Below are 12801 nucleotides of genomic sequence, written 5' to 3' on the forward strand. Positions count from 1 at the left end.
CAGGATCTGTGTACTGTGAATCTGTTACACAGATTTCAGAGGACATTGAGATTGCCCCTCCCTGTGGGCTGTGCCTGTTCTCCATTTGAAGCCACAAAAGACATCCCTCTTTATTAAAACACTCAGTGCTAAAGGCTGAGACCTATTTGTCAGGACACTAACAGCTTCAGGACACTTTATTTAATCATGGAGATATTAGATCTATTTCTCCAGACCTTCAGTTCTGTCTCCCTGTTGGGAACTATAATGATCCTGCTGCTTGTCTACCTTGTTTCGACCTTCAGCTTCACCTCCCAGGAGGACAAGAAGGAGCCTCCAGGCCCCAGACCGCTTCCCCTGCTTGGTAACCTGCTGCAGATGGATCTCAAGAGGCCCTACGAAACGTTACTGAAGGTAAAGACAATGACTGGGTCCTTTTCTCTTTCTTGTGTGTCTGCATTTTGGGAAAGTTAAGAGATTTTGGCCAGTTAAGACTTGATTTTAGGGTTAGGGTTAGGCATTCAGTTGCGACAAAGATAGACGGACAAGTGTGTGTATATGTGTTTTAAGAAAATATCTTATATATGCTGATGTCCATAGTTTTCCAAGAAATATGGATCAGTGTTCACCATCTATTTGGGACCCAAGAAAGTGGTGGTCCTTGCAGGATATAAGACAGTGAAGGAAGCTCTTGTCAACCACGCTGAAGAGTTCGGAGAACGAGCCCAGATGCAAATAATGAACGATGTTAGTCAAGGACATGGTAAGACCAACACCAAAAAGCTTTTTCTTCTTAATACGTGTGTTGCACCACTCAACCTTTAGACAATGTTCACAGGCTCTAGTTATGATCAGTTACTTATTTAACAAATGCTCATGTAATGATTTCACAATGAAGCCTGTGGTCACGGGACATATATACTTCTGAATATCATGTTGTCTTCAGAATGTAATTACTCTGTGACCATTTCAGCTAGAGACGTGCCGGTTTTTTTTCTTCTCAAACTAGATGATCGCTTTCTATCAAGCCTGTTTGTTTTGTTTGTTTTCAATAAACCAACATTAAAATTTACATTTTTTTTTAAAAAACCATTTGTCAGGTGTAAAGGCCCTAAATACTGCTCCAAAGAATGAGCAGTACGATGATCAGATACAGAAACGTCAAATCGCCTCTAGACCAGTTCAAACAAATATGTGGTACAGTTTTTTTATTTTTCTGTTTGTTTGTTTTATTAGCTATTAACCTGTATTATACTGAACTGAAATCTTTGTTGAGTGACATATATAATTAGCAGAGATTATGTTGATTCTAGATATGTATAGCACTTGGTGAAACTTTCAAAAATGACAATTTTATTAGGAAAAATACAAAGGTATGAAAAAGCTAAAAGGACAAATTGTGGGCCTAATTGGGTTGAATATTTTGCAAGTTATGCAAGAAGCAAGTCAAGGACATGGTAAGACAAGAAACAAAAGGAAACAAAAAATTGATTTCTATGTTTTAAATCTTTAGCATAAACCATTTAACCATTGGCAAATGATTATGGACTTACCACTGATGATCAGTTACTGATTTAACATATTCTGTTGAAATGCTTCATCTCAGGGGTTTTATGGTCCAATGGAGAATCATGGAAAGAAATGAGGCGCTTTGCTTTGACGAACCTGAGAGATTATGGGATGGGTAAAAAGGCATGTGAGGACAAAATCTGTGAGGAAAGTCAGCAACTTACTGAAGTGTTTAAGAAATTCAAAGGTACGTGTTTTAACCACCTGCATGATAAGCAACACTCTTCAAAAGAATCAGCTATGATTTCAATTTTGGTTGTTGACGTTTGTTTTTCTGTTTGCAGGCAAAGCCTTTGATATGACCCAACCAATAAACTATGCAGTCTCTAATATTATCTGCTCCATGGTCTATGGCAGCAGGTTTGAATATGATGACCCAGAATTTACATCTCTGGTAGATCGAACAAACAAATACACTCTTCTTGTGGGCTCTCCATCTATACAGGTATTATTTCATATGTTTATGAATATAAGATTTTCAGGACCGTGATTTAATTACAAATAACAATATCTTGAAACTAAGCAAAACTGAATGAGTTACAAAAGCAAAACCTTCACATTATTTTAAATACTAATGTATATAAATATTTTGACAGGTGTACAACCTGTTCCCATGGATTGGTAGATGGATCAGTAACAAGAAGAAATTCTGCAAATTGTATGAAGCCAATAAGAAAATGAACTTGGAGCTTGTCAGACGTCTGAAAGAGACCCTCAATCCACAGATGTGCAGAGGTTTTGTGGACGCGTTTTTGGTCCGCAAGCAACATCTGGAGGTTGGTAATCACCTGCCTATCATAATTTCTGTAATGCTCATTGCTAGCAAATAATTTCCAATTGACACTTCATGCCAAGTATGAACTTTGATTCAACATGTAGATGTTCTAGACTTGAGTAGGGATGGTATGTGTTTTCATAGTGTCATGTTCTCCTGAGCAGAGAACGAATGCACACCCCCTTTGTAATTGATGTAATCTGAGATTCTATGTTCTTCGTTTTGACAGCCGGTCACACCCCCTCCGTTTGTGTTAAAATCCGAGTTTCTCTGGTCTTTGTTTTAGTAGCCGGTCCACCTGTGCGTGCACGTCAGCGCAAGTCAGTTCATCCAAATGTTGGCTCTCAACACCTTTATTAGACACAGGGAACACCTGTGTGCAAGATTGCACAATGAAGCACACAGTGTTCCAGTGAAAGTGATCTTCCTCCTCTGAAGAAACCATGTTTTTCATCTAAGGCCTCCAACAAAGAAAGTGATGACCAGAGCATACTGACCATATCGGCAACTGGTTCAAGTCCTGGTTGGCCGGTGGACTTTCAAAACATCTATAATATTTTCAAAGGTTTTACCGGCTCCATTAGTGTCTTTACTGGCCCTCTCTGTGTGCCAGTCATTCATTCATGTGGCTGGCCTCTGCTGATGTACGCAGTGCCCATTACCACAGTCGTGCCCCTGGAGAGGAAGATCAGCAGCTACTTGTGAAGATGACTAGCGATACCATGTAGCTTGAGTAGTGTTGCTCTTTACTGCACCAGTAACATCCTGCAGCTCCCGATTAGTGGCCACGTAGAGAGTTCAAGGTGTCATGGACATGGGTAGCTCTCCAGTAAAGAGAATCCAGGGATCTTAAAGTGACATCTGCTTGCATCCAAGTTCAAACAGGCAGGAAGTGTCAACACGTGGGCATATCTGAACCCAAATGAGGTCAACTCACTTCCTGCCGTTGCTTAACTTTCCATTCAGAGTAATAAGCACCAAAACATACACCAAAACCAAACAAACAATATCCTCACTGATGCCAGGTAAAGGTCTACTTCAAGATTTCCTTAATTTTTCTCTGTATTTGCAGAAATCTGAGATTACCAACAGTCACTTCCACAATGAAAACCTTTTGATGACAGTTATTCAACTGTTTGGTGCTGGCACTGAAACAACCTCAACTACGATCAGATGGGGGCTCCTATTTATGGCTAAATATCCAAAAATCCAAGGTAACAGACTGTAAACGTGCACAGATTTCAAACTTAACCACACATTCCAAGCTTCATCATATAAATAAAAGAGATTCCCTCCCTCCCAGACCAGGTCCAGGAGGAGCTGAGCAGGGTGATAGGAAGTCGTCAGGTGCAGGTTGAAGACAGGAAGAACCTGCCCTTCACTGACGCTGTCATCCATGAGACACAGAGACTGGCCAACATCTCCCCCATGTCACTGCCTCACAAAACGAGCCAAGACATCACTTTCCAGGGTTACTTCATCAAGAAGGTCAGACTCAACATAACTACTAATATGGAAGATAAAATCCAACAAGCAAGAAAATACAAAATAAATAAAACACCTCAAAAATGTTTGGTAAATTAATTGAATGAGATAATGTGTAATAAATGAACAAGATTACAAACGAGCGTAGAGTTGACAGCCACACCAGTAACTGTGAGGCTTTGCTTGGCTGGCTAAATACTGACGTCAACATGAACAGCTGAAGCTGACAGGACGGTCATTCATTTTAAAAGCATTTGATCACAAGTCAAAGTATTGGACAATAATATTTTTGACCTGATGATGGCGCCAAATGAAAGGTGACCACTGATATCTGCACCAAATTGCATTGGAGTTCATCCAATAGTTGTTAGGTCATTTATTTAGAACCAAAAATGTGAACCTACTGTCAGTACGTTTCATCAGTGTTAAAATGAACGTGATATTTTTCTAATTCTTTTTATCTGTTGAATTATCCTTTTTTGAGACTTATCAATGTATTTGAAAAATTCTATCTTTTTATCTATTAAGTTGTTCAACAAAGTCCTTAAAACGTTTTAGTATTTCATCAAAATAAATAATTAAGGGATAATATGATGCGTACAGAAAAGCCTCACAAATTTTATGTTGTCCACAGGGGACCACAGTGTATCCTCTCCTCACATCTGTCCTGTATGATGAGAGTGAGTGGGAGAAACCATACTCCTTTTATCCTGCTCACTTCCTGGACAAAGATGGAAAGTTTGTCAAGCGAGATGCATTCCTACCTTTTTCTGCAGGTTTGTGAGTTTGAGCATCTCTTAATGTCAGTGTTCATTTCTACTGGCCGATGACTTGAACTGTTTCTGTGCTGTCCCTCACAGGTCGCAGGATTTGTCTCGGAGAGAGTCTGGCCAGGATGGAGCTCTTCATCTTCTTCACCTCCCTCCTACAGCACTTTCGTTTCACTCCTCCGCCCGGACTTTCAGAGGATGAACTGGATCTGACTGCACACATGGGCCTCAGCCTCAGCCCTTCACCTCATAAACTTTGTGCTGTCCCCTGTATGTGAGGAGGGGGAGGGCTTAGTAATGAAAAACCACAATTGTTTTAAAAGTAGTGAGAATATTCAACAGCACTAATGTAAGTAAATAGAATAAAATTAACAGCTTCTTTAAACTGTCCCAGCAATGGGCTAATGTCATTGGCAACATACTAGGCCTGCAGAGCAGGTAACAGATTATATGTTTCATGATCCAAAATATGGTTGTCTAGTAACTTGTGATGCAAAATGACAATGTCATATGTTGTATCTCATGAGATGTCACTTTCTTTGTACCACATAGTCTTTAGGAAGTAAAAATGTGAGTTTATGAGGTGAGGGTGATGGTGGCCAAACAAAGCAGAGGAGTTTTAACTTCTAAGAGAAGGCTTCATGTCTGATATATCAAATTATACAAAGCATGCTTTTAAATTATCTTATGGTTATTTCCAGTCTTTCCCACACAAGCATTTAAGGCCTCCAGCAGTCTCCAGGCAGCATCTTCTCTAGAACCAACTTCAAAAAGGCCACATGAATCAGAACAGTTGCTAAATTAAAGGATCCTTATCGATGTCTGTAAGAAATTCAAAGGTGAATTTCTTTTTCTTTTCTTATCAAATGAGTGATTAGCTGCCTTTTAAAATCTGCTTTGATTTTGATTTGTTTTCTCTTGTATAAGGAAAAGCCTTTGATACAGCCCAACAAATGAACTATGCCATCTCTAATATTATCTTCTCCATCGTACTGTATATGGCAGCAGATTTGAATACGATGACCCAAAGTTTACCTCCATGGTAGTCCAAACAAACAAGAGAATTCAACTGGTGGGCTCCCCATCAATACAGGTGTCATTCACTGGCATTAAACACGATACATTAACTTTAGTAATTTTGTTCAAGAAATAGTTTAATTTTTCACTTTTTTTGGATCGGCAAATGGGTTGGTGACAGAGAGGAATACCAAAAGATTACTGCCCTCATTGTAAAAGAGAACTTAGCACTGGTCAATCATTTAAGAGAGACCCTCAACCATCAGATGTGCAGAGGCCTTGTGGATGCCTCTCTGGTCCGAAAGCAAAATCTTGAGGTTTGGAAACTTCTATTCTCTTCTATTCTATTCTAATCTATCAAATCTTGATGTTAATACATTCTCAACTGAAAATACATGAAAACTTAATAAAGTGATATGATAACAGTCCTAGGACCAAACAGGTTTGAGCGTGGATTGAAGCTTTTATTTTGGTACTTCCTCTAACCAGTAGTGTGAATTTGCATTAGCTACATATTTAGTTTCACCAACATTTAGATGTAATATTTAACATTTAGATTTAATATTTACATTTAAATTTATTAACATTTAGATTTCATATTTAGAGGTAACATTAACATTACATCAAAACACTTTTTCAAGCGAAGTAAATATGACAGTTTCAAAATAATGCTGTAAATCTAGTAAAAAAGAGACTTTTAAAAAATTCACTGTACTTTTCTTTAACATTAATTGAAGCTAAATATGTTGAAATATTGCTGTTAATTTTAGTATTCACCACTTTACACTCAGCTCTTCCAATGTCTTTTTAGTTAAAGGTTCTGTAAACAATCGTCACTGCCACTAGATGTCACACTATACCACCAGTATCTCACATCAAAACAAATGCTACACCACTACCTAGTGAAATGTAACAATGTTTTTGGTCAGATTTACCTGAATAACTGTGGGGAAACATCTTTACCTGCAGGAATCTGGGATTAATAACAGTCACTTCCACAATGAAAATCTTAAGGTGACAGTCCTGAATCTCTTTGCTGCTGCTACTGATACTGGACTGAAGTGAGTTTGCTGCATGTCTGAACATCTCAGTTTGAACTCATGATCTGACCTGATGTCCGTGTTTGAAGTTTTAGAGATAAAGATCCTGTCGTTTTAAATGTTTGCTGTGTTTACCACAACCAAACATCCTCACTGCTACAAAAATTCCCCGTCCAACTTGAGAAAGTATGTCGACATATACAACGTTTGTTTAATTCCATATAAACCTTTAAACACACAGCTTGTAGTAGTTGCCGTTTTTATACTGTGGTTGGTCAAATGATTTACGGTCATGTCCACAGGCTTTGTATATTATATGTATATTCTACAAGCTTTTTATTCTACAGGTTCTACAGTCAGTTCATTCAGCAGGCTGTTTCAGAGTCATTAGGTTCTGTAAATGTGGAACAATACAACAATGTGTTGACATAAAAAATTTACTTTTGAATACTTAAATATTTTTAAAATCAAGTACTAAATCCATTATTTGAAAGTTAAAATCTGACAGAACTTTCATTAGTATTGGAGTCATGTTTGACCTGGAGGATCTGTACTTTGATTACAGTAAAGGAGCTGTCGACTTCGTCCACCTCTGAACACTGGCAAACAGCCAACTGGTGACAAAGTTTAGAGACCAGGATGAGACAGCAATAAAGCTGAACACATACAGATCAAAGATCATTTTAATTCTGCTGACTACATTTGAAGGACACTGATAAGAGCTGTCCAACCTCCTCCAAAACCAGCGCTGCAGGGTTAACCTCCAAAAGAGAGCTTACATGTGAAATAACACTTAGTTTATGATGGTTTATGTATAAAAAATGTGCCTGGCAGTTTTAGAGCCACCAGCACTGACGGTTGCTACAGGAAGTATAATGACATAACAGGGAGGAACCTGAAACTGTCTCTTTCTTCATCCTCCAAAACCACACTGTAAGACCCTACTGTTGGTCATGCAACAACTGGCATGTTCAAAGTGTGGGAAAGCAGAACAACAGAAAGTGCAGTAAATAGATAGACATACTCACCTATATAACAAGAATATCACCTTGATGCTTAGTTTCTGGGGCAAAGTGCTTTGTAGGATGTCTGGGATTTGTGGGTCTAAGGACAGAGGGCGCTGTGTGTTTTACATATGCTGCTTTAAAAACTTGTAAAATTTGATATGATAATTGCCTCCTAAAAAATCTGCAATTTCCAGATGCATTTCGATGCATTTTTCATCCTTTGCCTTTTATGACATCTTCTGTCTATAAATACAAATCACCAGAGGATGAATCACCAACTACCTGACCACTGGTCAATCAAACAGTTACAATTACATTAGAAGAACTTTATAATGGAATATAATTTAGCAACGATTATTTTGATCTTGATGTGTTGAATGTCACTCAGATTTCACCTTTTAGAGGCAAGACACATCATAACATTTCCCAGTGTCACATGTCCTTATTGACTGGTTTTCCAACAACAGAGCTCATGAATGTATTTGTGGTTTAGCAGCTGACTCTCAGATGTCCTGACATCAGATTGTCTTTGAACACACCACCAAGGAGATTCATTGAAACTTGAAACATGAACATGAAAACAAGCCCACAGGTCGTTTGTGCAGCAGGTTGTTATGACCCATGGTTACATTTTGTTGCTAGGCGACATCTAGTGGGCGTAGTAACTATTACAGGAGCAAAGGGGAAAGTGTAGTGACATAGTATGAAGAGGACAAGGTTAACGTTGTTCTTATTGAAAACGACCACAAAGATCGTCTAATGTTGAGGAAGTACTTATTTTAACCCAAACCCTGTATTTTAATTAATATAAATTATGGTAATGTTTCAATACTTTAATATTTCAGTTTGATAGCCTTTGTGCAGTGTAAACTACTTTTGAGAGAGCCTGTTCTCATTAATTGTAATTTTTAAATCTAATTTGACAAGATAGAAAACTAGAAAATGCGCTCAGTAGACCTCTGCCAAGGAGGTGTATTGAGTCATTTGTATTCAGTCTACTACTGTAGTTGCAGGCTAATTATCTATATATTATTAAAGTTATTGTCATTTATGTTTATTTTCATGCCCAATAAAATTTCAGTTTATGTGCTGTTAAGTGTTTTCTCGTTTGTTTTTTCATAGGTGTGTTTTTGACCACGAATTAGTAGATCTATAACATTAATAATTGGATTATTGTAAATAATTAGATCAAGGTCAGTCTTATTATAGCTTTTTACAAGGTTTGCAGCATTCTGATGCCCCCTGAGTTTAAGAGAGTTCTTTAAAAGTTAACCTTATATTTGCAACTACATATCACTTATTAAACAGCGTTTAATAAGACTCAGTACACGTCCTTGACAGAGGCCTAGAGCATTTTCTAAAAACAAAAATGTACATGCCATGATTTCCATTACCAGTACTTATTGAGTATATATTGATCATTTGTGGCGGGGGGGCTTTATGATGTCTGTGGGCTTGCCCTGACTGTCGGCTAAGTGATAACGCCATATTTCGCTTTGTGCGTCGTCTTTGTAGACAAGTCATGGACGTGTATTTTCACTTGTGTATTTGCAGCCATTTCTCTTGTTTTGTCTTCATAAGAAGTGCAGCGTGAATATGAGAGAAAAAAAACGGTTGGCGCGCTCACGGCAGGAGCGGAAGCAGACGACCAAGTTCCGGTACGCCTGCCGCCATAGGGGCGCTATTTGAGGAGACACTCCATTCAGAGGGTTGACAAAAACGACCTGTGTGGTTGTTCAGGTTGGAGAACTGGTTGATAAAATATATATATACTGTTGGGAGTATCGTAATCAATATTCACAAGATTTAGAAAATAAGTTGTAAAAACTGGTGATTTCAGGCTTGAAACTTAAAAAAGAGACTTACAAGCTAAAACACATAACAATGGAGAACAATATCCAATGAACCTTTTTTTAATGCATATTATTGCAGTGCTAATACAATATGACACTAAATAAAATGGTCAAATAAAAACATAAAGGGAAGGGAACCCTTGGATGCTACAATACGCAACAACTCTTGACTGTTCAGGATGATTATTATTAGTTGCAGCACTGAACTGATGGACTGGACTGAAATATTTTTAGTAACTGTAAATGCTTTGTGTTTGCTCATCGAGCACTACAAACTTTCACTTGTGGTAACAAACAATCATGTTCTGAATTGTAGTTTACAGTTTGTCTTCATGCATTTACCTCCCTGCACTGATGCAGGTAATGTAATAAATCACCAGCTCCCTCCACCATCAGTGTGCTGTTTGTAAGAACAACCATCTTACTGCAGACAAAAGCAAACCATACACAACTGCTTGACATTTGATAGAAACACTGAGACACAAATGTGACTTTCCACTCTCTGACATATACAGAAAACACTGGCACCGGGTTTTATACATACACTGACCTCTCCTTTATTTTGGTAGCTGACATTGCTATTGAAGCCGCTGGGATGGGATCATATGTCTGTCTTCATCACAGAGTCTTGATGGTAGAATACGTCACATTCTCCTCCTGTTTGACCTGGACACAAACCAGAGGTTTTACATGATTCAGACCATTAACTTCACATCATATAATTTTAATTACTCAAATACGCAGGAAGGTTGTGGGGTTTTTCTATTTTCAGGTACTGTAAGTCATTGGTTTTCATTCACATCAGGGCAGTTTATGAAAAAGACACTTCTCCTGAGTCCCTCTATGGCCATACGTAGGTGACACCAACATCTGATTGTTAGACATCTCCTAATTTCATGTCAAGGGTGTTGGATGGAGTTGAGGTCAGGGCTCTGTGCAGGCCACTGTTTCTTCGACCTGGCTTTGTGCATGGGGCCGTTGTCATGTAGAAACAGGAATGAGCCGCACACAAACCATGACCACAAAATTAAATATAATATAATATAATATAATATAATAGAATTAATATAATTTCAAGAAGTTGCACAAAAACATGTAAACAGGTGTGTACATTTTGCACATAATAAGTAATAAATAAGAATTTTGGTAATATACTCTACCCAAACTAAATTGAGGATTAAGTCATTATACCCATAGAGAGCCACAGTGGAGTAAGATAAGAGGGATAAAGTGACTCACCCTTCTCTCGGGGGAGGCTCTTTGATTATCATGGCTGACAGTGATGTAGGTCAGATTAACCTCTGGCTCGTCCTGAGGGCAACAACACACTGGTTTATAAAGTGTAAAACACATAACACAGCTTCTGCCACCAGGTGCAGCACCGAGCACAAATATACATCATTTACTGTGTTTTTATTTAAATTTGGTAAAAGAAAACGTTGATGTATTTTACACAGATTCTGCTGAGTTTCATGAAAGTGTAAATCATGTTTTACTGTTTTACTTTACATGCACCAACATTAATGACAAATCCCAAAATATGAAGGTCCAGGCATCAGGGTTAAAATATAGTTTACTAAAGAGAGCATCAAGCCTTCTTCATGTCCTAATTAAGCAAAAGGTAATGCAACATAATTCATCAGTCAGTTTGTCAACAAGCATGTTGATGGATGGATGTACAGTTACTATTGTGTGAGTCCATATAAGTACATTTATAAAGTACATGTTTGTGAGGTCACTGAATGTGTATTTCTCCAGTGATTTCATCATATAAATAAAATAATAGACACGTGCGAAAATACATTTTACTCACACTGTGGTGGATTGGTTTTCGAACACCTGGAACAAAAGGTAAAATTTCAAGGATTCACCTTCACATAATCATTGTGTACATTTCACTCATCATATTACTGTTTATGCCAACCATGGAAAGTGTTTATTTTGATGGGCCTTCATAAAAACACAGAAACACTGCTTCTTCTTCCTGACGAGTTACAAGCTACAACTACTTCAGATTAAATGTGTTTCTTCCATTGATTAGCACATAAGACGCTCTGAGGCGCCTTCTGTTGATAATTTGTCATATCACTGACATGGTGAACATTGAGTCTTTACTCAGAGTGCAATTTTAAACTGATCTGAATCCTGTACATTTAAATGGAATATAGCTACACTTACTACATGATTATGATAATTATCATCCTGATTATTATTATTATTATTATTATATTATTATTATTGTGTTATATTACTAGCATCATGTATGATTATTATTATTACTACTATTATAATGTCTGTTTATACATGTACATAGAAATATTCATACCATTCTGGTATTATAACGATGTTTATCTCATTGCCACTATTACCACTTTGTTACTATTATTTTATATGATTGTTATCATTATTATCATTATTATTAGTAGCCTATTATTATTATTATTATTATTATATACAACCAACTCTCACTAGAACATCCTATGATATATTTTTAGACATGTTTGTTATGTTTTATTGTCATAATGTCTTCTGAGTTATTTTATGTTTGTCACCTTGTTTTTCACCATTAAAAAAAGAAAGAAGTTAGCATGCTAAAAAAGCTAACCAGAAGCTGTTTAAATCGTATAATCTTGAAATAACTGTTTTATCTCTGAGTTCGTTACTGTTTAACATGAGATGTTATAGCATAACTCATATCAGTTCATACTGTATTATATATTTAAACTAATGTTGTACAGTATTCTGTTTAACTGACCGTCTGTCACTTTGGTTCTTTTCCTGCACTTGATGAGAACAACAGTGACGCCGACCAGAACCACCAGCACCACCAGCCCGACCACTGCAGCGTTGATGACGTACAGGGCATCTGTGTTCAGAGCAAACACAGACATCTTCTTCTTAAATACATCATCTAATGAATTATTACTTGATTAATTATTGATTAATAATTGATTGATTCATTAATTATGATTACATTATTGATTTGTAGAAGTTACATAATAAACATAAAAATAATCAGACACCATTTTTGGTCAAATTATTTTTGTCTCATCCTAATTTAAGTTTTCTTACTGATTGTGTTTTATCTTATACCTGTGATGAAAGGTGTGAAGTCAGTCTGTATCATCACACTGTTTCTCTCATCAACAAACTGGCAGGTGTATCTCTTGTTGTTTCCACTCTGACGCTTCACTTTCAGAACAGAGACACAGTCCGTGTGGTGGACAGAGTCATTCTGGATACCAGGCAGCTCAGCTTCTGTCTCATCCACCCAGCGGACTCTGTTCTTTACACAGAGAGGGAGAT

At 37.4% G+C, this 12801-nt stretch overlaps 2 protein-coding genes across 3 annotated transcripts; one reads left to right on the forward strand and one right to left on the reverse strand.

Moving 5' to 3' along the window:
• Positions 1-114: 114 nt before the first annotated feature.
• LOC111647825 (cytochrome P450 2K1-like) lies at positions 115-6038 on the forward strand. 2 transcript variants are annotated; one of them, XM_023397500.2, is made up of 9 exons: positions 115-393; positions 580-742; positions 1586-1735; positions 1833-1993; positions 2145-2324; positions 3396-3537; positions 3627-3811; positions 4443-4584; positions 4669-6038. In XM_023397500.2, exons 1-9 carry the CDS (start codon positions 187-189, stop codon positions 4854-4856), a joined length of 1518 nt encoding a protein of 505 aa, XP_023253268.1. In that variant the 5' UTR covers positions 115-186; the 3' UTR covers positions 4857-6038. The 2 variants fall into 2 exon arrangements, with proteins under 2 accessions (XP_023253268.1, XP_087027693.1); XM_087171567.1 differs by lacking the exons at positions 115-393; positions 580-742 and adding an exon at positions 1324-1436.
• Positions 6039-9539: 3501 nt separating this feature from the next.
• LOC147817155 (uncharacterized) lies at positions 9540-12796 on the reverse strand (the record flags this gene model as incomplete). Its single annotated transcript, XM_087171559.1, has 5 exons — positions 9540-10161; positions 10735-10806; positions 11309-11334; positions 12251-12361; positions 12589-12796. Coding segments are annotated over 5 exons (465 nt in total), but the record flags the coding sequence as incomplete, so codon positions are not given.
• Positions 12797-12801: the final 5 nt, after the last annotated feature.

Source organism: Seriola lalandi, unplaced genomic scaffold (genome assembly GCF_002814215.2).
Source record: "Seriola lalandi dorsalis isolate HSWRI2012SDOR001 ecotype SW California unplaced genomic scaffold, Sedor1 jcf7180002055009, whole genome shotgun sequence".
Taxonomy (NCBI): Eukaryota; Metazoa; Chordata; class Actinopteri; order Carangiformes; family Carangidae; genus Seriola; species Seriola lalandi.